The 23512-nt window shown below is 37.8% G+C and overlaps 2 protein-coding genes across 3 annotated transcripts in view; both read right to left on the reverse strand.

Moving 5' to 3' along the window:
• Positions 1 to 1331: 1331 nt before the first annotated feature.
• On the reverse strand, positions 1332 to 21806 carry LOC307119821 (uncharacterized protein). 2 transcript variants are annotated; one of them, XM_079806401.1, is made up of 10 exons: positions 21698 to 21806; positions 17822 to 17953; positions 17659 to 17729; positions 4538 to 4615; positions 4361 to 4426; positions 4076 to 4260; positions 2993 to 3147; positions 2349 to 2812; positions 1947 to 2155; positions 1332 to 1774 (listed from the first exon to the last, which is right to left on the reverse strand). In XM_079806401.1, the coding sequence occupies exons 5-10, from the start codon at positions 4374 to 4376 to the stop codon at positions 1565 to 1567; spliced, it is 1239 nt and encodes a 412-aa protein (XP_079662527.1). In that variant the 5' UTR covers positions 4377 to 4426; positions 4538 to 4615; positions 17659 to 17729; positions 17822 to 17953; positions 21698 to 21806; the 3' UTR covers positions 1332 to 1564. The 2 variants fall into 2 exon arrangements, with proteins under 2 accessions (XP_079662527.1, XP_079662526.1); XM_079806400.1 differs by lacking the exon at positions 17659 to 17729.
• The window catches only part of LOC307120028 (uncharacterized protein), a gene marked incomplete at both ends in the record, with an annotated part of 37449 nt that continues 31220 nt past the window's right edge, over positions 17284 to 23512 (reverse strand). The window contains 3 exons of the mRNA XM_079806854.1: positions 17284 to 17346; positions 17822 to 17953; positions 18071 to 18123. Of these exons, the coding sequence (XP_079662980.1) occupies positions 17284 to 17346; positions 17822 to 17953; positions 18071 to 18123 (248 nt within the window). The remainder of the gene's footprint in view (positions 17347 to 17821; positions 17954 to 18070; positions 18124 to 23512) is intronic.

Here is a 23512-nt window from a genome sequence, read left to right on the forward strand (position 1 = left end):
CAGCGTCCAGAGATGGCCCCTGCCACTGACCAGCGTCCAGAGATGGCTCTAGCCACTGACCAGCGTCCAGAGATGGCTCCAGCCACTGACCAATGTCCAGAGATGGCTCCAGCCACTGACCAGCATCCAGAGATGGCTCTAGCCACTGACCAGCATCCAGAGATGGCTCTAGCCACTGACCAGCATCCAGAGATGGCTCTAGCCACTGACCAGCATCCAGAGATGGCCCCAGCCACTGACCAGCATCCAGAGATGGCCCCAGCCACTGACCAGTGTCCAGAGATGGCTACAGCCACTGACCAGAATCCAGAAAGGACTTTGTCTCTCATCCATGTACTGAATCCCGAGAGTACATCGTCTTCTGTCCAGAGTCCCGAGAGAACATTGTCTTCAGTCCTGAATCCCGAGAGGGCTCAGTCTTCTGTCCTGAATCCAGAGAGTGCTCTGTCACATATGCTCTGTGTCTGTCCTTGGCATTTTACGCTGAGGTGTTTGTTTCCTGTGCTTTATTTTGTAGTTCTTTGTAGTTTTTCTTGTTGATTAGTCTCCCCAGGTGTTTCCCATTAACCACACCCCCTTGTTATCTTGTTAACCATGTTTCCCTTTGTGTATAGATACCCCAGTGCTTCAGTTGTTGGTTGTCGGTCGTTGCACTCCTGCCTGTTTTGGATTCCCTTGTTCTTGGATTAACTTTTGATTTTGTTTGTTATTAAATAATTCATGCTGCATTTGAATTCTCACTCTGCTCCATCCCTGCTCACATGTAACACATATTGTGCAAGCCATCCTGTAGATATTTTCATGTTTTCTCCTAAGAGGTATACATTGACAGAGTTTGTATTCATGTATATGCAATATTTGTTTATAATTGTAATTGGTAACTACAGGCTGTTCCATAACTTACATATTAAGTACATTTTGTTGCATGTTATCACATTTTGTATTAAGTATATACTCTGTAACACAATCACTGTAAAATAAAGTGTTACTATAAAAGGCTTTTCTATCTTTATATCCAATGATTGAATTATTTTAAAGGCTATACTAGCAAGGTTACACTCAAACATGTTCAGTATGACACTGTATATTACAACATTCACCGGTTCAGTCTCGTAAACTGTGTTAAAATCATCCGCATGAGAGCTTATTCATGATCAGAATGAAACAAGAAAATATTTTGTAGCCTGTATAATGAGAAAATTTGTGTGTATCCAGTGACATCAAACGGAGTTTGAGATGACAAGATATTGCAGAAAACTTAAATCAAGGACTTAAGACATAAAAATATCAAACATGTAAGATTATTTAAAAGAAAAACAGTAGTCAATAATGATGTTATCAAACTTTATTCATTATCCATTTCTTTAGCTAAGAGTGTTTTTGCAAGAGCTCATAAAGAGATTATACATATGGAGAGGAGTACATATAAAGAGTGTTTAGGCATTAAGTAGAAGGGAATACAGAACTCTAGTAGAGTATTTAAGAAGCTAAACATCATCATCCCAGCATCATGAGAAAGAAAATATATAGGATGAGGCACTTGTGCGTGTCAGTGCTCTGTAGATCATTCAGAAATGGCAGCTGTACCAGAGGTTGTCACACGTTGTGGTGGGTCTATATTCTCCAGTCGTTTCTTTACACTTACGTACTCTTTTTGCCACTCCACCTTGGAGAAAGAGGAAGGACTGACCTCCAGAAACTTGTAGGCATCTTTGGTTTGGAGCTTAAAGAGGACAGAAGCTTTTTTACAGCCTTCACCAAAACTGCTCCAAGCCTGAGGAATTAAAATTATGTACAAGTCACATTAGACTTTCAGATGAAACCTTAGTAACGGCTGGACAAAAGGAGACTGCCATTTATGAGGGAACCCCCCAGCATTCCCTTGGGTACAAATAAAACATGTTAGAATATCTTATTGGAAATGTTTTTGTAAACATGAATTTTACCTCTTTGGCTGTTTTGATTGATTCTAGAAATTCATCTTTTAGTTCGGCAAGGTCTACGATAAGATTTTCTCCAACAAAGGTTTTTTGTTCCAGGTGGTCCAGCATTTGAGCAACATTCTCCCAGAAGTTTTTGAGCTGAATCAGAATTGCCTGAATTTTTGTCAAGCTCTTCTGAACTTCATTTAGATGGATAGGGTCGGGTATGGAATCTGCAGAGAGGAAATACATGTTACAACAAGCCACACGTTCACTCCTTGCCTGCGTCATAATGTGTACATCTTAAATAGTATGTGACATTAGTAATTTCCAATACTATGTAGGGCAGATAGGGTGGATAGCCTGTCTTAAACTAGACTTGAATCTTTTTAGGTATACTTTAAACATGAAAGAAAACAGACTCACTCCGTTCAAAACTGGCTTTGGCAGCCTTCATCTGCCAATCAATGAGCTGGAGTTGGATCTGCCACTCTTTCCGTTTCAGAGCAGTCTTGTCAGCGATGAAGCGGTTCAATTCTGCTTCAAGAGCCTTAATTTGTGCACGATTTTTAGGATCCTTTATAGCACCATAAATGCTTTGAACAAGTAGCCCAATGAATGGCACGATTGCAGCGAAGATGCCGAGGCCTTTACTTTTTTTGGATATGGATCTGGCAAACTCTTGAATCTCTTGGCTTTTGCGGTTTATCTTTTTCTCAGTTTCCTCAAGCTCTTTTGTGGTTTTTTGGAGTTCAGAGTTCAGATCACCCACAGTTTTTTCAGTCTGCTTCAACTCGTGGTCTTGTTTTGTAATCTTTTTGTCTGTATCTTGTTTTTCCTGGATAACATCACTGGTGGACGATGCTACATCTTTGTTATGTAAATTATACCTTCACAATGTTGAAGAAATGTTGCAGTGAAAATAACATTTTATAACAATGGGCTGGTGTAACTAGCTTAAAACATGTTCATACTTTTGCCTGATTATAGCAGTTATAGCATGTAGAAGAATAATTCAATTATTACTCAAGGTATTTTAAAAAATGCTTTCATGATGAAAATGTTCTTACTTTTCCACTATCCTGTCCACATCCTTGATAATGTCTTTGATCCAGACTCGTGCCTTTCCTAGGTAATTGACTGCCAAAAGCGGCTTATTTTTCTCCACAGCTGTCACCAACATGGGAAACAGCGACTCGACCAGGTTTTTACTGGTCAAAATACACTGTGAGAAGGAAGAGACATAAGATCAAGAATCTTAGACTTTAAAAATGACTAAACATTCAGAACTCTCATTGTCTGTTGTCTTGTAAATGCTGTTCATAATGCTGTGGCAAAATTTGTTGTTAAAGTTTAAAATTTAAACTTTAAAATTTATAAGAAGCATATCAAACCAAGATGATTTGTACAAACTCTTAGGTTATAAAATATTTTACCTAAAATGTCAGTTAAAAAACAACAACTGAAATTCACATTATGATATTACACTCTAAAACAAATATATGGCACTAAAAGTGGTTATTGGCTCGTAATCATAGGGGAACCACTTTTGGTGCTATATAGCACCATATCTTTAAAGGTGCTCCTTTGTCAAATGGTGCTTTGCAGAACCCATAAGAGGTGCCCATTCACATTTTATTTCTTCATCAAAAATGGTGCTAAACAGCACCAACAGTGGTTCTTTGGCTTGTAAAGAACCTTTAAAGTGGCTTAAAAGTTTCTTTGTACGGCAGTGGTAATATATAGCACCTTTAACAACCCAAAGACCAACTGAAGAACCGCTGAAGAACAATACAGGGGCTTAAGAGGTTCTCTATATGGTAGCGGTGCTATATAGCACCTCATTCATCCCAAAGAACCAGTGAAAAACCACTGAAGCACCAAGATTTGGTGCTATACAGCACTTAAAGTGGTTCCCCTATGATTTCGAGCCAAAGAACCACTTTTAGAGCTATATAGCACCATCTTTTTAGATTGTATCATGTATTTATTTCCAGTTAAGGCTGAGACTCTCATAACCAATTTAGCTTAATGTAATCTAAAAGCTATTTACTACAGACCCTTCATGATTGGTGAATTGACACAAATTTCTTTTTTTTTCTTCTAGGTGACAGAGATGAAAACACTGAAATCAAGAGAAAAGTGAAACATACTTTCAGCATGGCTGCATCAGAGGATCCGAACAGAAGCTGGGTTTCCACAGCCCGACTCCTGAGGAGTCTCTCCAGGTTGGGGAAGTTGGCCAGGCACAGGTAAGAGAGATTGTAGAGAAGGGCTGTCTTTTCGGCAGCAGGGAGAAGCTCTTTTACAAAGTCTGAGCTCCACTGGGACACAGCCACTGGAGAATAAAAACATTGTATATTTGTAAAGACTGAAAAGATCACATTGATAGCTGGTATTGTTTTCAAATCTGTTTGATGAAATAAGCTAATACTTGCTTTTGCTATCAGCCATCCTTAGTAGTTTTACACAGAAAGGTGTGCAACGTGTTCTCCTACAATGTACTGAAAGCAGAACAGTTCTGTTTGGTTTTAAACATGCCTCAGAAAATACAATATGTAACGGGAATGATATCTATAAAATCATTATAAAAATGATAAGTGAAATTAACTTACCTTTGCTTTAGCAAGTGATGTGGAGAACAAGGTATCTGGTGTTTTTATACTAAAGCTATGACCACACCTTGCCTCCGTCTTCAGAAAAAAATGACAAAGAAACATGAGAGTATTAAGTGTGACTTTGATAACTGGAATTGAACTTCCGTGTGTGGGATGCCTTGATTAATGGAAGTTTATATGATTCAGTTGATTTGTTCAAAAATATGTTTTGTTAATCTTTAGCATGACTTATGTGGGATTACAACTAAGGGAAGTACATTGTATTTAGTAGTTAAGGTAAAGATGATGACATCAGATGAATTATTCTGTTAAGCAAAGTTTCCAGCAAGATATTTCAGTCAGTTCCTGTTCTCTTGTAAGTCATGGCGTTTTGGTAGGGGTTCCTTTTCATTGGTCCCACATGGCGTCGGAGTGACGAAAACAAAATGATGTCAAAATGTCAGTTCAAGTGACAGTCGGTTATGTGACGCTTAAATGCTTAATGTATTACAATTTAACTAAAAACATTAGATTTTAGGAGACTAAAACTAGACTAAAACTAAAAACAATTCAGATGACTAAAATATGACTAAATGGCATTTTAATCAAAAGACTATAACTAAAACCAAATCAAAATTTGCTGTCAAAATTAACACTGATTTCAATAGGAGGTGATATGGAAATAGCGACTAGCGATCTAAATTTTGGGGTGGCACCCTGGTCACCCCTCTGGCTCCGTCACTGGTAATTACAAGATTTCAACTTGTAAAAAGCATTCATGTCCTTGTAGAGCTTGTAATTGCAGCTTGTAAGATGGGAATTTTCTGAGAGCTCCTACTTGTACCACCTGACTGATGCAGATTAATTTATACTTGCCATACTTGCCAAAGTGTAGCCATATAAACTCATAATTTGAGATTCTGCAAAAGACGCGAGCGCATCAGTTAAAGACGTCTGTCTAGCACAGGGGTGTTCAAACCTTTTTTAAAGGGGGCCAGATTCAATGTTGTGGACACACCTGAGGGCCGGTTCCTTTTCTATTATATATACATTGAGGAAAATAAGTATTTGAACACTCTGCTATTTTGCAAGTTCTCCCACTTGGAAATCATGGAGGGGTCTGAAATTGTCATCGTAGGTGCATGTCCACTATAAGAGACATAATCTAAAAAAAAAAAAATCCAAAAATCACAATATATGATTTTTTAACTATTTATTTGTATGATACAGCTGCAAATAAGTATTTTAACACCTGTCTATCAGCTAGAATTCTGACCCTCAAAGACCTGTTAGTCTGCCTTTAAAATGTCCACCTCCACTCCACTTATTATCCTAAATTAGATGCACCTGTTTGAGGTCGTTAGCTGCATAAAGACACCTGTCCACCCCATACAATCAGTAAGAATCCAACTACTAACATGGCCAAGACCAAAGAGCTTTCCAAAGACACTAGAGACAAAATTGTACACCTCCACAAGGCTGGAAAGGGCTACAGGGAAATTGCCAAGCAGCTTGGTGCAAAAAGGTCTGCACTGTTGGAGCAATCATTAGAAAATGGAAAAAGCCAAACATGACTGTCAATCTCCCTTGGACTGGGGCTCCATGCAAGATCTCATCTCGTGGGGTCTCAATGATCCTAAGAAAGGTGAGAAATCAGCCCAGAAATACACGGGAGGAGCTGGTCAATGACCTGAAAAGAGCTGGGACCACCGTTTCCAAGGTTACTGTTGGTAATACACTAAGACGTCATGGTTTGAAATCATGCATGGCACGGAAGGTTCCCCTGCTTAAACCAGCACATGTCAAGGCCCGTCTTAAGTCTGCCAATGACCATTTGGATGATCCAGAGGAGTCATGGGAGAAAGTCATGTGGTCAGATGAGACCAAAATAGAACTTTTTGGTCATAATTCCACTAAACGTGTTTGGAGGAAGAAGAATGATGAGTACCATCCCAAGAACACCATCCCTACTGTGAATCATGGGGGTGGCAGCATCATGCTTTGGGGGGTGTTTTTCTGCACATGGGACAGGGCGACTGCACTGTATTAAGGAGAGGATGACCAGGGCCATGTATTGCTCATATTTTTCTTTTTTTTTAGATTATGTCTCTCACAGTGGACATGCACCTACGATGACAATTTCAGACCCCTGTGGGAGAACTTGCAAAATAGCAGGGTGTTCAAATACTTATTTTCCTCACTGTATATGAATTCTATTATATATATATTTTGCTGATGAGACTGCAAACTATTCTTCAGTAAATTTTTTCTTTAATGAAATCGCACTTCCGACTTCCTGGTCCCTTCCTGGGTTATCTCCAACACAACTCTGAAATGTTGATTTGAGCTTTCTGGAACAATACGGCTTTTCACACTTGAACTAGTTCTAAGCCCTGGATAAACAGAATCCTGGGTAATCTTGCTTCACACACTGCTCATAATTTACTCAGGGATGACAATTAATCCTGGATATTCATAAAATACCTTTTCACATGCTTCCTTACCACTGGGTTAACGTCATTATTTGCATATTTGTGTTATCAGTGTCACTGGTGAACGCCACAAAGTGGCCTCAAACACTGAAACTACTGTTTATAACGCACAGCTTACTCTCCAGAGTACGTGAAAACATGGCACGCAATTGGCTGTCTGTTGTTAAGCACCTAACCGCTAACCGTAACATTCAAACACTTTGTTTCACACTTCATACGTTTGGCACCGCAAAAGCAGGGCTTCATAACTCCGGGTTAAAAGTGCTAACCCCGTTTCTGAATTACACGTGTGAAACATTACTTTTACCCGGAGATAAAAGCAGGTTAGAACAACGTTAACTCAGGGTTAAGCGCAGTTTGAAAAGCCCTTTTGTGTCTAATAGCAAGGGGTTATAAAAGTAGGCTATTCATCTGGGCCCGTATGTATAAAACGTCTCAGATTTCTCTTAAGAATAGTCTTTAGCTTTGACTTAAGTTAAAAACTAGGACTTGTCTAAGAGTAGGAGACTTTTATAAAGAATCTAAAAGCAACTTTCAGTAAATGCTGCGTTCACACCGAACGTGAATAGAGCGTCAAATTCAGAGCAGCTTTACACTGATGAGAGGAAATTAATTTTGTTTTAGATGATAAGCTTAAGTAAGTTTTTGATTGATTCATTTCTGTTGTAAAAATTGATCTCAAAATGTAAAAATACATGCAAAATATATTGCACAAAATGAAAACAATAATGTAAACACTATTATTATAAGAGTGAATCAAAATTTAGTTTAAAGCGCATTTAAAAATAAATAAATAACAAGCATCATTTCATCTCTTAAGTGTCTTGGTGTGTGTTTTGGTCATAATTTAGACTTTTTTTTAAATCTAATTTCAGCTTTTTATCTTTTGTCTTTTTAACTTATCTCATAATTAAGTTTTTAATTTTTATCTCAGAATTTTTAAAGTCCTAATTTCAACTGTTCATCACACAATGACTTAGCATGTCATATTTTTGACTTTTTATCTAATAATGACGTTTAAAATCATATTTTCAACATTTTATCTTATGATTTAGCATGTCTTATTTTGCCACTTTTTATCTCACTATTATGACTTTTAAAATCATATTTTAAAAATTGTATCTTATAATTATGACTTTTAAAATCATATTTTTGACTTTTTATCTAATAATGAGGATGTTTACAATCATATTTTGACTGTTTATCTAATATTGAGGACGTTTAAAATCATATTTTTGACTTTTTCAACAAAAAAAAGTCGGGGTCACATCTGCAGAGCACGTGTGCCGGCTTCCACATACCGTCTCAGGGGTCATTTTATGAGGGGTCACACACTACTGGTAAGTGACAGAACGAAGAAGAAATAGGGAAAAGAAATAAACATGTTTTAACAGATCATTTCATAAGGATTAATCACAATATGATCTCTCTCTATCTCTGTCACACACCGCATTTTGAACGGTTGAGTGAAATATGATATAAAAAATAGATTTTAAATTATATTATTATATGTAAATATATATATGATTTTGCTTTTGCTTTTCTTGTGTCTTCCAAACTGGCCTTTATCAGGGTGGATACACACAGGTGCATGTCTCATGGATCTACATGATTTTACTTTTCTTACTTCTACAAAGCTTCAATATCAATTAAATTCCTTGAAAATATAAAGTAAAAAATATGATAACACAAAAGAATAATGTTTTCTGCAATGTTACTCCAAACAGTTCCTCACACAATGAAGCCATTAAGAATAGCCAACGGTTCACTACATATGTAAGATAAAAAAGATTAAACCACTTAGTATGTTTCAACGTGTTATGCAATATTTTTACACTAGTATAATGCAGACATGAGTATTAAGTATTGCAAAACAATGTGTTTTCCCTGTGGTTGTGAAACACCAGAGGTAAATCTTTTGACCAAAAAACTTTTACATTTAAAAAGATGCTTAAAATGAAATGTTCTTCTTCATCACACAAGTGATGATTTGCACAAACTCACACTGACAACAACCAGATAGGAATCTTCACCTAAAAACAGACCTATTATAATGCCTATCATAATAAAGTGGACACTTTTTCTTATACAATGTCACTGCTTTCTTAGTTACTCTAGGCTTCTTGAATTTACACCCGAGTTTTGTGCACACATAATCCCTGAAAAGAACATGTTTGGATGGATCTGTAGGGAAGAAGCAATGACAATAAGCTTCAATCGATATCTACAGTGGCAAAAGTATATGAACTGCATGCAGAATCTGTGAAAATAGGAATCATATTTACTAAATACGAGGGATCATACAAAATGCATGTAATTTTTATTTAGTACTGTTCTGAATAAGATATTTTACATACAAAATTTTACATTTAGCCCACAAGACCAAAAAATAGCTGAATTTATTCAAATAACCCCGTTCAAAAGTTTATGAACCATTCCCTGGATGATCCACGTCTGTTTTTGTGTTGTGTGATGCTTGGTCATGAATCTCTTGTTTATCCTGAGCAGTTAAACTGCCCAATGTTCTTCAGAAAAATGCTCCAGGTCTTGCACATTCTTCAGTTTTCCAGCATCTTTTGCACATTTGAACCCTCTCCAGCAGGGACTGTATGATTTTAAGATCTATCTTTTCACACTGAGCACAATATTGAGGCACCCAAACACAACTATTAAAATATAGCTACAAGCAGCATTACCGGGTCCAAGCACAAATAAGAAGACAAGACATGCCAAAATGGCTGTGAGTGTCAGATAAACGGCAGCAATGAGCAATTAAACACATTTAAAGATGATTTTAGGCAAAAAGGCTGAAAAATGCATTGTAGTCTATGGGAATTTCATGTTTTGTTCTATTATAGCGCCACCAAGAGGCTCAATCCCACCATTTTTGTATGTGTCCTCGGAGTGAGGCCATACATGTGTGTGTATATTTTGGTGAAAATCTCATTTTGTTTAGGAGTTATAGACATTTACATTAAAAAACACGTAAAAAATGACTGACCCCTGACGTTGATTGCCTTTTACACCCCCTTACCATCAATATTTTGACATTTGGGCATTAGTAAACGGCTATCGACCTGTGTTTCTGAACTTCTGATGCTGGTTTCGTCTCGATTGGACTAGCGGTTTCGAATATATCAGCTAACGTTTTGTAAGCGCTAAATTACAACACTGCACAAACCATCCGCCAAAACCTAGCAAGTCTGGTATCGTTGGACTCGGCAAGGATTCAGGAGACAAAAAAAGTTAGTCCCATGAAAATAAGTCAATCCCACCCAAAGTTATAAGCGTTTGAAAAAAAGAATTCTCCACTAGGTGGCGCTGTTTCGAAACTTCTCGGGCTCCTTTTATGATTTATGATTTTTGGACAAACGGTTCAAAGGTTATAAGCAAAAAGAGCCATTTTTCGTATCTCCGGACCAGTAGGTGGCACTTGCTAGTGATGACGTACAAAGTTTTACAATAAAGCGTTGCAGAGATATTGCCTTGGGTTCCTGATCGATTGCTCCTGTCTGCCTGCTGTGTCTGTTGCTCTGTAGCTCAAGTCTGTAGCTCTGTAGAGCCTTGCTTACGTTTGAATCTTTATTTTGATATTTCCTCTTTCTTCTACTGCTAAATATAACTTACTCATCACCATACATTGTTTAAAAATTGCCTATCACGTTAAATTTGACATCGCTAGCTTTTAATCTAAATCACCATCACACGTTAGCATTTTGCTAGCCTGTTAGCTTGTTATCTCTGCACCCGGGTCTCCCTTTTTCTTAGTTCATAACTTGGATTAGTAAATTGTGTCCAGCAAAGGATTGTGGTAAGTGGTAAATTGGATTAATCAACAAACACGGTAAGTCATGTCTTCTCCTGTCATTATCACTTGCACTGCATGTCGCATGTTTAGTGTAGGCTTCTCCGCTGGCGAACAGGGCTTCACATGTGATAAATGTAAGGAGATAGTTAGGCTGACGGAGAAGATTTCAGAATTAGAAACACGCATCCATACTTTATCTGAGAGTAGTGAGGATGTAACAGCTTTAGACACTGATTTGGATGCGAATAGCTTAGTGAACTCTGTACATTCTTCGGTTCCGGCTGCAGGGCCCTCGCAGCAGGGAAACTGGGTAACAGTGAGGCAGCATAGTCGCAGACCAAAGAACCGCTTTTCCGTTCCGGTTAGAACATCAAACAGGTTCTCCCCTCTCAGTGAAGCACCCACTGAGTATCCTGTTGAAAGTGCCCTAGTCATTGGCGATTCTATTACACGGAACGTGAAGATAGAGACACCAGCCACCATAGTCACTTGTTTACCGGGAGCCAGAGCACCTGACATCAAAGCAAATTTAAAAGTGCTGGCTAAAGCTAATCGTAAATTCTCTAAGATTATTATTCACGTCGGCACTAATGATGTTCGACTTCGCCAGTCGGAGATCACCAAAATTAACATTAAAGAGGTGTGTGAACTCGCTAGTACGATGTCAGAGGCAGTTTTTTGTTCTGGACCGCTCCCTGTAAAAAGGAGTGATGAGATAGTTAGCAGACTATCATCACTCAATGGCTGGTTGTCTAAGTGGTGTCTGCAAAATAACATAGGGTTCATAGACAATTGGAAAAGTTTTTGGGGCAGACCTGACCTGTTGAAGAAGGATGGCATCCATCCCTCTTGGGGTGGTGCCGCTCTTCTCTCTAGTAATTTGGCACATAGTCTTAGAGCTAAACCTTGACTCACTAGGGCCCAGGTCAGGAAGCAGACAAACTGGCTAAACCGACCGTCTGCTAGCTGTCTCATGTTACCGGAGTCAGATAAATCCCAGCACATAGAGACTCTTTCACCTAGATATTATCATATAGAGACTGTGTCTGTTCCCCGAATTAGTAAATACAAAAAAACATCAAAACCATTCAACAGTAAAAATTTAATTGACGTCCAACAAATAAACAAAATATATAATACAGATGAACAATTGATAAAGCTTGGGTTGCTGAATATTAGATCCCTTTCCCCAAAAGCGCTTATTGTTAATGATATTATTACAGATAATAATCTAGATGTGCTCTGTTTGACAGAAACCTGGCTAAAACCTGACGACTACATTACCTTAAATGAGTCCACCCCCCAAGATTACTGTTATAAACATGAGCCGCGTCTGAAAGGTAAAGGGGGAGGGGTTGCTGTAATTTATAATATCTTCAGTATTACTCAGAAGTCTAGTTTCAAATATAATTCCTTCAAAGTTTTGGTGCTTTATGTAACGCTATGTAGTGTACATGATAAAACCCGTTCAACATTTGTGTTAGCTACTGTATACAGGCCACCAGGGCATAATACAGACTTTATCAAAGAATTTGCTGATTTTCTATCAGAGTTAGTACTGGCCGTAGATAAAGTACTAATTGTTGGTGATTTTAATATCCATGTAGACAACGGAAAAGACGTATTGGGATTAGCATTTAAAGACACACTAAACTCTTTTGGAGTTAGGCAACACGTGTCAGGAGCCACTCATCGCCATAATCATACTTTAGACCTAATATTGTCACATGGAATAAATGTTGATACCGTTGAAATTCTGCAGCAGAGCGATTACATCTCAGATCATTACTTAGTATCATGTATACTTAATTTAGCTAAGGTTGCAAAGCCGCCCCCTCGCTTTAAAAATGGCAGGACAATCACTGCCGCTACTAAAGATTGCTTTTTAAATAATCTTCCTCATCAGTATCATCTGCTCAGCATCCCAGATAGTATAGGAGTACTCGATGTTGCAACAGAAACTATTGACTCTCTCTTTTCCAGTACTTTAGACACAGTTGCTCCTCTGCGCTTAAAGAAGATTAAAGAAAATAGTCCAACGCCGTGGTACAACGAGCACACCCGGGCCCTTAAAACAGCAGCCAGAAAAATGAAGCGCAGCTGGAAGAAAACAAAATTAGAGGTATTTTGTAATTCGTGGAAAGAGCACATGATCACATACAGAAAGGCCGTAAAAACTGCTAGATCTGCTTATTTCTCAACTCTCTTGGAAGAAAACAAACACAACCCAAGGTATTTATTCGATACAGTGGCTAAATTAACCAAAAATAAAGCTTCAACTTCTGATGATTGTAAACAGCACAGCAGTAATGACTTTATGAACTTCTTCACATGTAAGATTGATAATATTAGGAAAAAAATTTTAACCATGCAGCCGTCTACTACAGCATCACATCAGACAGAGCATTGTAGTGTCACTGAGGAAAAATTACACTCATTCACTGCTATAGGAGAAGAAGAATTGGCTTAACTCGTTAAATCATCTAAATCAACAACATGTATGCTCGACCCTATACCAACTAGGCTATTAAAAGAGATGCTACCAGAGGTCATAGATCCTCTTCTTAATATCATTAATTCATCTTTGTCATTAGGATATGTACCGAAAACTTTTAAGTTGGCTATTATTAAACCACTTATTAAAAAACCGCAACTTGATCCTACAGATTTGATTGAAGATTTCCTCACTGGCAGACCCCAGGCGGTGAGAGTAGGCCAGTTCACCTCCACCTCCATCACCCTGAGTGTTGGAGCTCCACAGGGCTGTGTGCTGAGTCCCCTGCTCTACTCTCTCTACACCCATGACTGTTTGTCCACACACAGCTCCACCTCGATCATCAAGTTTGCTGATGATACTGTTGTCCTGGGTCTCATCTCCAACAACAATGAGACGGCATACTTGGACGAAGTGGAGCAACTGACATCATGGTGCCAGGACAACTGTCTCTCTCTGAATGTTAACAAGACCAAAGAACTGATTGTGGACTTCAGGAAGAGACAGCATCGGTCATACTCCCCTCTCATGATCAGCGGGACACCGGTAGAGAGAGTGAGCAGCTTCAAATACCTGGGTGTGAACATCTCCGAGGATCTGACCTGGACTACACACATCCAGACACAGGTGAAAAAAGCCAGGCAAAGACTGTACCACCTGCGCCAGCTGAGGAAATTCAGGGTTTCACCAGCCATCCTGAAAACTTTCTATCGAGGGGCGATAGAAAGTGTCCTGACTCAGTGCATCACAGCGTGGTACGGGAACAGCACCAGTCACGATTGCAAAGCCCTGCAAAGAGTGGTGCGCTTATCCGAGCGCATCTCAGGCTCAGCTCTCCCGTCTCTGCAGGACATCTACACCAAACGCTGCAGAGGTAGAGCTACCAAAATCATCAGAGACATAAATCACCCTGCAAACTCTCACTTCACCCTGCTGCCATCTGGTAAGCGCTTCCGTAGCCTGATGGCAAAGACTGAAAGACTCAGGAGGAGTTTCTTCCCCCAGGCCATCAGACTCCTGAACTCAGTCACGTGACTTCACTTCACCCCGCACACGCATAAACATCCAGTTTATACATTAACATTCACATACTGCCATTGCACTGCACTTTACGTTCCTATTGTTACTGTGTAACAACCTGTAATAAACCTGTTTGCACATCATACTCCTGTTTGCACATTATACTCCGATTTGCAATTATACCTATTGCTTGCACATTATACTTCTCTATATATAAATATATATATATATATTATGTTAACCACTTATTTTTAAGTCTACAGTTTATCTCACTTATCATATCCACTTACTTTATATTTTATATTTTAATTTTATTTTTTTATTTTTATCTTATTTCCTATTTTTATCTTACTTGATTTATTTATAACTCTACTTATGTTAATACTTTTATTCTAATTTTATTCTATTTCTATTTTAATTTCCCTTGTGTTCTTGTAACTGTTATTTGCACTGTCCATGGAGCGGACCTGTTTACATTTCACTGCCAGTTGTATATTGTGTATATAACTGTGTATGTGACAAATAAAACTCTTGAATCTTGAATCTACAGATTTAGTGAATTATAGACCAATCTCAAATCTACCCTTTCTGTCAAAAATACTTGAAAAGGCAGTGTCTTCACAATTATGTTCCTTTTTAGAAAGAAATGGTATCTGTGAGGATTTCCAGTCAGGATTTAGACCGTATCATAGTACTGAGACTGCTCTCATCAGAGTTACAAATGATTTACTCTTATCATCCGATCGTGGCTGTATCTCTCTATTAGTGTTACTCGATCTTAGCGCTGCATTTGATACTATCGACCACAACATTCTTTTGAATAGACTCGAAAATTATGTAGGTATTAGTGGAATTGCATTATTATGATTTAAATCATACCTATGCGACCGTTATCAGTTTGTAGTAGTAAATGAAGATATGTCACACCGATCGCAAGTTCAGTATGGAGTACCACAAGGCTCAGTGCTAGGACCGCTACTCTTCACCCTGTACATGCTACCACTGGGAGATATCATTAGGAAGCATGGCGTTAGTTTTCATTGTTATGCTGACGATACTCAGCTCTATATTTCTTCACGCCCTGAAGAAACTTACCAATTCACAAGATTAACGGAATGCATAGCTGATATAAAACATTGGATGACCGGTAATTTCTTGCAACTCAATTCAGAAAAAACAGAATTTTTAATTATTGGACAAAAAAGCTCCACAAGTAGTAACCTAGAATACTGTCTAACACTTGATGGCTGTTCTGTCAAGTCCTCGTCGTCAGTGAGGAACCTGGGTGTGCTCTTTGATACCAATCTTTCGTTTGAAAGCCACGTTTCTAGCATCTGTAAAACTGCTTTCTACCATCTTAAAAATATATCTAAATTACGGCACATGCTCTCAATGCAAAATGCTGAACAGTTAGTTCATGCGTTCATGACCTCAAGGTTAGATTATTGTAATGCTCTACTGGGTGGTTGCCCTGCTCGCTTAATAAATAAACTCCAGCTGGTCCAAAACGCAGCAGCTCGAGTTCTTACTAGAACCAGGAAGTATGACCATATTAGCCCAGTTCTGTCAACACTGCACTGGCTGCCTATTAAACATTGCATACATTTTAAAATCTTACTTATTACTTACAAAGCACTAAATGGTTTAGCTCCCCAATACTTGAGCGAGCTCTTAACATATTATACTCCATCACGTCTACTGCGGTCTCAAAACTCTGGCCAGTTGATCATACCGAGAATATCCAAATCAACTGCAGGCGGTCGATCCTTTTCCTATTTAGCACCTAAACTCTGGAACAGTCTTCCTAACATTGTTCGGGAAGCAGACACACTATGTCAGTTTAAATCTAGACTAAAAACACATCTCTTTACTGTGGCATACACATAAAATCACTTTTTCAATGAAATGATTGTTAGGCTGCATTAACTAGGTCAGCCGGAACCGGGAACACTTCCCATAACACCTGATGTACTCGTGACATCATCAGAAGAATGGCATCTACGCTAATGATAGTCTCTCTGTTTTATCCCGAGGTTTACTGCAGTCAGCCGGATCCAGGCCGTATCAAGTTCAGATGGTGGACCTGCGCCCAGAGAAGACCAACACAGGACCCCGATGTGTCTGAGAGACCGTGATTAGACGGCCCCTGCAACTGCCACATCGACACGGCATCTCAATAAACCCGTCTCCGGCGTGTTGACTCAGATTGTTCGAATATTACAATTAAATAATACTTAAATCGATATGTCATCCTCAATAAACCCGTCTCCAGCGTGTTGCCTCCGATCATTCGAATATTGCACTTTAATAATTATTTATTCAACATCATCCTCAATAAACCCGTCTCCAGCATGTAACCTCCGAGCTGTAAAGCTGCCAGAATAATAATAATAATACGCTGTTTGTTAATTGGCCAGAGGAGAACTGGCACCCCGACTGAGCCTGGTTTCTCCCAAGGTTTATTTTTCTCCATTAGGTCACCTAATGGGGTTTTGGTTTCCTTGCCACTGTTGTCTCTGGCTTGGCGTGCTCAGTTGGGGACATTATTATTTAGATTTATTTCGATGTTTAGTTGAAAAATTTGAACTAAATTAACCATTTAAACTAAATTACTGATCGAATTATTGATCTAACGCCCACACTGTCACTGTATGATACTTGAAATGTTTCCAGAATGGCTATATAGCTGATTAAAATTATGCTGCCTTATTTTCCTGTTTAACACTGTAAAGCTGCTTTGAAACAATCTACATTGTTAAAAGCGCCATATAAATAAAGTTGACTTGACTTGACTTGACTTACAGCCTTTAGCCTCCTTGCTAGAGCATCCAACTCTCATGCAGGCGGACCGGGGTTCGAGTCCTGCTTGGACAAAAAACTGATCTGAGTGGAACATTACTGTGTACGTGTGCTATCTCAAGTGTCAGAAAAAAACTAGCTGAAATTGTGTCTATGCAGCAAAAGTGTCAAAAATGTCTACATTCTGCTGTTTCTTAGAAGTGGCTCCTCTGTCCTAGAGAATGAGAGATGGTTTTGCCCCTTATATGGCATAGATCTTCATGTGTGTGAGAAGGGAGAAGAGGAAGTGGCTGATTGGCCTTCAGCTCCCCTCCTGAAAGAGGAAGTCTTAGAAAGTCTTAGAAAGCATCTGTAAAAAATGATACAACCTGTGTAAAATTTTTACACATTTGTGGGTGAGTTCCAGGACCACCAGTTTTGTGTTAATGTTAACTCATTCACTGTGTTAATGAGACAAATGCACAGTAAGACACGTGCAAGAAATCCCCATGTGAGGATCTTTTTCTTCCCTCAGTAGTTAACCCACCTGTGCGCTGATATACTGGAATCATAATAGGCATATTCCTGGTCAGGAGGGACTGTTCGACCTAATAAAAGCTCAAAATAATACAAAAATAAAAACTAAAGTTGTGTGGAATGCTTGATTTGGTATGAATGAATGATTTAGTGAGTTTTACTGCAATGCTTACCTGAGTCTGATCCCGGAATCGCAACAGTTCAACGTCTGGAAGCGGAAGGGATGGTTTTAAACCCTCGTCAATTACTGCGGTCCAATCCCCACCGAAAGAGGTGGAACCATCCCGCAGCTGGTTACGGGATTCCTATTTAACACAAACAGCAAAGCAAAAAATAAAACAACACACAGAAATAGCAATAACGAAAAAATTAAAAAATATATTTAAACATAATAAACGGAATTAAACATAATTCCGTAACACCTTCACTGCAGACGAGCTGAAATTGGCTAAATCCTTGATTGCATTCTTGGCGTCTATGCATCACAGCATTTTTGGAGAGAATTAAGGATATGCAAGTATTAAAATTGAATCTGGCATAATCAAGTTTGCAGTTCATTTGAAATGTTTGAATATGCTGACAAAAGGTTAATTGCTACTCACAAATATATAATCTAAATTGTTGGATGTTAAAAACAATTTGACACTCATAACTTTCTCCTCTCTCTTTTTCCAGCTTATATTTGTATATAGTGTTGGAACCCTGATCTGAGAAGAACTGAGCACATTTATGTTTGTGGACACCCATGCATCCTGGGAACACAAGTTCTGAACATGAACCAATCTTTGGAGAAGTTAATTTATCCCCAAAGGTGGACAAAAACATTGTGTTGGCTTTTTAAAAACTTTTTATTTTTATGATCACTTTTACTCCTATGCTGTGGGAAAAATGTACAGAGTATACAGACATTGATAATAATCAGAAATTAGATTAGATCAGAATGATTTGTGAGGGATCATTTGACACTGAAGACTGGAGTAATGATGATAAATTCAGCTTTACTATATATTCACACAGAGAACGGATGATTTCCATTATAATAATATTTCACAATATTGCTTTATTATTCCAAATTAATTATTTTGTGAGCACTTTAGTGAGAGACATCTTTCAAAAACATTAAAATGCTTAATGTGTCATGTTACCTAATGAGATTGTGTAAAGAACTGTTTTGTCCTCCTTTTTGACTGCTTGAAAATACATTGTTATATTCTGCATTGAATTTAACAAGCAATGACTTGAAATTATACTTAAAATTAAAAATTAAATGAAAATGAAATTAAAGTCTTAGCTTTTATATATATAAATGTAATACAAAATTCAAACACGTGGTTCATGGAGCTCTCAATAGTTCCACACAAACCAGCGCTGTGTCAATGGCTTAAGCGGATACACAACAGCTTCACTATAGTGGTATTTGCTGCAATTTTTGGTAAACAGGACATCATAGTGTGCATTGATTATTACGTCAACCACATTTACAGTATTGTTTTATTATGGAGAGTGGTGGAGATGCAACATTGTTAACATTAATGTTATTCTTGTATTTAGCCCTCAGGTATTTCTTACTAATTGGTCACACTCATACTCATTGATGGTCAAATTTGACCATCTTTTGGTACTAATACTATGTGCAATAATTATGGTCCATTAATGACCACTTTTTTCTTCTAATATTTTTATTATTTATATTACAATTAGTGTAGTAATTAAGGTTAAAATAGAGAATACCAATGCACAGAGGCAAATTAGAGTCATTTTGTGGCTGGAAATATAATAATTTTCATTTGTAAGGCCATTACCGACTTTAGGTGCCTGTATGACTCTTTAATAAATATACATCTAGTTCAGTTGCTCAAAGTATTGCAGATCATAACTGCGGACATAACTGCTTATTTTTAGGTTTTTCATTTGAATAAATATATGATCAAACACTAGATTTCTTTAAATATGACATTTTAAAATGTCAATAACTTACATAGTTATATTAATGAAGTTAATATTAATGAATGCAAGCAAATATAATTTAACCCAAGAAAAGTTTAAAATAGTGCTAAATATGCTTATTTTTCCTTATATGTACAGTAGGTCATATGAATTGATACTGAATCAAAATCAATATTTGTGCCAATCAAAAATCTCACTCCAACCTCAACTTAAAAGCTGGCACTTGTAAGCTGTGTATTGCTGTGTAAAGCTGTGTAAAGCTGTGTATTGCAAATGGAAGAAGGCTAGTGCAAGTAGGAGATAGTCAAGCTTGCATTTTGACCTTATATGGTCTGTGTTGGGAGGATCTTTAATCCCGTGTTTCAATAGAAGTGTGATGCATAGCCGTGTTTGACGCCAATCTCCTTGGTGAAGACTACATGTTTTTATGTTGTAATTTTTATGCTGAAACGTTGCTAAGTAAATCGTGCTTCATAGAGGTCTGGACCTTGATTGAGCTTGGTACACGCTCCTGAACTTGAAGATAAGGGCAGATCTTATGATTTGTGCTGGTTTTAGAGATTTGTGTACTGGATTATTTAGTCACATATGGGAAAAAAATACAACTCATTATTGTACACATTTCCAGGTCTCTTCAATTCAAAATTTTCTAGTGAATCTCATTTAAATGTTTCACTTGGTTCACTTCACAAATAATATGTTGAGCCAATGGGAAAAAAATGTATTTACCAAACTGCGACTTTGGTCCAATTGAATGTTTTAAATTGTAATAATTGTTTATTTCTCACTGTCCCTAAAGATAAAAATGATTAAACACACAAACATACTACGCAAAATACAGAACACAGACAACAGGGTTGACATTTTATCGCATCACTTTATTAACAAGCCAATTACAAAAAAGGATATTTGGTGTGCAAATACATTATTTTAAATAAGGAAAAACTCTTAATACATTCAAGAAGCCTTCTGCGTGAAACTTGAAAACATGATGTATTGCGGTATGAATTTGTCATTTTGAATAGAAAATGAACAATAAATGTCACAAAATGGCAAGTTACTAAACCTAACAACAAAAGCAATGATAAAACAGTCTAAATACAGCTGGAAAACAGCAGGGGAAAAAAAAAAAAAATCAACCTTCTTAATTATTCAAACCCCAGTGCAGGATGGGAACTCCAGTAGGCTATCAGAAAAGTTGAGTGGTTTTACTTAATTGTATAATGTTGATATTTACGCTTTAATTTCTACAAGTTTGAATTGAATACTAATATAGAATTTACTTACTTTTTTCATTCTTGCCTGAACTAACTTTTTCATGTAGAAATTACATTTGTTTTTTCTGTAGTATTTACTTCACCACAAAATTTTTATTAGTGTAGGCTAAAAACCTGCAAATAGAAACGTCGAGGTTATGTATGTAACCCTCGTTCCCTGAAGGAGGGAACGGAGACGTACGTCGGAACTGACCGACGAATTGGGATCTATTTTTAGAGACCAATCTACTTCGAGTGTATAAAAACGAGCCAATAACATTGGCATGCGGTTCACGCACCGCCCCGCAGCGTGGGCGTCAAGTTTTGTGTGTTTTCTGATTGACCACAGCTCTGCCCAAACTTGAAAACGGCTTTATCTCTGATGAACGCAAATGACAACTCAAATCTGTTCACTTTATGATTTTTTATTCTCTTAAAGGTGGTCTGATAGATTTGGGATGAAACAGAATAGGTTGATAACCTTTAAGATACACAAACAAAACATGAATTAGTTACAAATAAATCTCAATAACACTTTCTCAAAGTAACAATACAAAAATGGTACTGAATCCTCAAACCAAACAAAGTAATTTAGATCTCTAAACCTAGGATCTCTAATAGTTAATAATTAAACAATACACATGATCCCATAATTAAATGTATAATAATTAAACAATGCACATGCTTAGAGTAATGTTACTTCTGTTAAGTTCTACATTCACATAATAAAGTCTGCACTATTTAATTTAAATTACACGTTACAACCAAGTCATATACTCACAATTCACAAAAAGTCATTAACTATAGAAGCATGAACTCAACATATTCAAACACATTCAATCCTACCAGTTGCGTCTTTGGATGATCAGGAGCTGTGGTCACAGTATCTTTCTTCAGGAACAGGTGAGAGAGCCAACAGAGCTGTTACCAAACATTTTAATGCCTCCCTGTGGGTGCGCAGGTAAATATGGTCCCAAGAGCACTTCCTAGAAGTTGGTTCCACCAACTCTGGTTGCATGGTTGCCCCCTGCAGTTTGGGAGTGCCCAGTACAACTTGTCCATGAATTGACACAACAGTGGGTATAAAACACGGAAGTGAAAAACGCATACCACTTTTACAACTGAGGAGCCGAGATGTGACTCGGCCCTTCAGCGGAAGCACAGCACCTGGCGACGGGACGTACGTCTCCGTTCCCTCCTTCAGGAAACGAGGGTTACATACGTAACCGAGACATTCCCTTTCAGTCGGTCACGTTCGACGTACGTAGGAACTGACCGACGAATTGGGATCCCTACAAAAACGCCAAGGTGCTGGCCCTTCCAGCGTCCTGCTTAAGCTCACTGGGTGCTCCTAGTTGGAGCAGCAGTCAGTGCTTAAGTAGAAGTACTAAAGTATTCAACATTTTTTGTACTTAAGTATTGCAAGTAGTTCATTTTAAAATGTACTACTCAAGTACTGAAAGTAAAAGTACAAGTATTGTGTTATGTAGTTATTAAAGAAAGTAGTCAAAAGTTTGAACATCATATTGTTTTTATTATTTCAAATGATCAACCTAAAGGGCAATCACAATGTTGGAAGGTCATTTTTCTACACATTGCCATATAAATAACCTGAAAATACTGTAGTTCATTAAGATTAAATCTTACTAACCACTCTTACTAAAAAAAAAATAGGGTAAGCACACTTATATTCTCATTTCAAGAGGTGTTCTGAGTAAATTATTTGTTTTTAACACTTTACAATATGGTTTGATTTGTTAACATTACATTAGTTAATGTATTAGACTAATAACTAACATAAACTAACCATGATCAATACATTTGTTACTGTATTTATTAATCTTTGTTAATCTTAGTTAATAAAAGCTGTTCATTGTTTGTATATGTTACTTCACAGTGCTCATTAACTATGTAAACAATTAGAGAGCAATTTGAGCGCAAGACGCTGTTTTAAAGACAGGGAATGCGCGCACGCAAGGCTCGCGCTCTCTCTCTCTCGCTCTCTCTCTCTCGCTCTCTCTTGGAATGATTCGTAACATTTTTATAATTGTAACGAGTAACGATTCAGCACATAAAAAAAATATCAGAGTTAAAGTATTAAACTCATCGAAAATATGTACTGAAGTAAAAGTGGAAGTAGGAGAAAAAAATAATACACTAGTAAAGTACAGATACTGCCTTTTAGTACTTAAGTACAGTGGTGAAGTAGTTCTACTTCGTTACTATACATCTCTGGATGTGCGTGGGGATAGTATCAAGCAGACAGGTAGTGGGATGACTGGAAAGGATGAGTTTGGAGACATCTGCTTCAGAGAGCAGAGAGAAGGAGGGGAGCGTGTGTGTGATGGTTGTTGAGATGTGTGTGTCGGTTTGTGGTGTGGAGAATTGGCTGCTAATGGAGGAGGTTTTGTTTGTTAAAAATGATGCAAATTCATCAGCTGTAAGGGTTGATGAAGGAGGGTGGGAGGAGGACAAAGGAGCGAAGAGAATGTTCTGAAAAGTGCACGAGGGTCAGAGCAGTTGTTGATTTTGTTGTGGTAGTATGTAGTTTTAGTAGTGGAGACATTAGCAGAGAAAGAAGCGAGAAGAGACTGATACAGGGTTAGGTCAGTAGCGTTTTTAGTTTTGCGCCACTTCCTCTCTGCCGCCCGGAGTCCAGAG

The sequence above is a fragment of the Gobio gobio genome (genome assembly GCF_949357685.1).
Source record: "Gobio gobio genome assembly, chromosome: 23".
Taxonomy (NCBI): Eukaryota; Metazoa; Chordata; class Actinopteri; order Cypriniformes; family Gobionidae; genus Gobio; species Gobio gobio.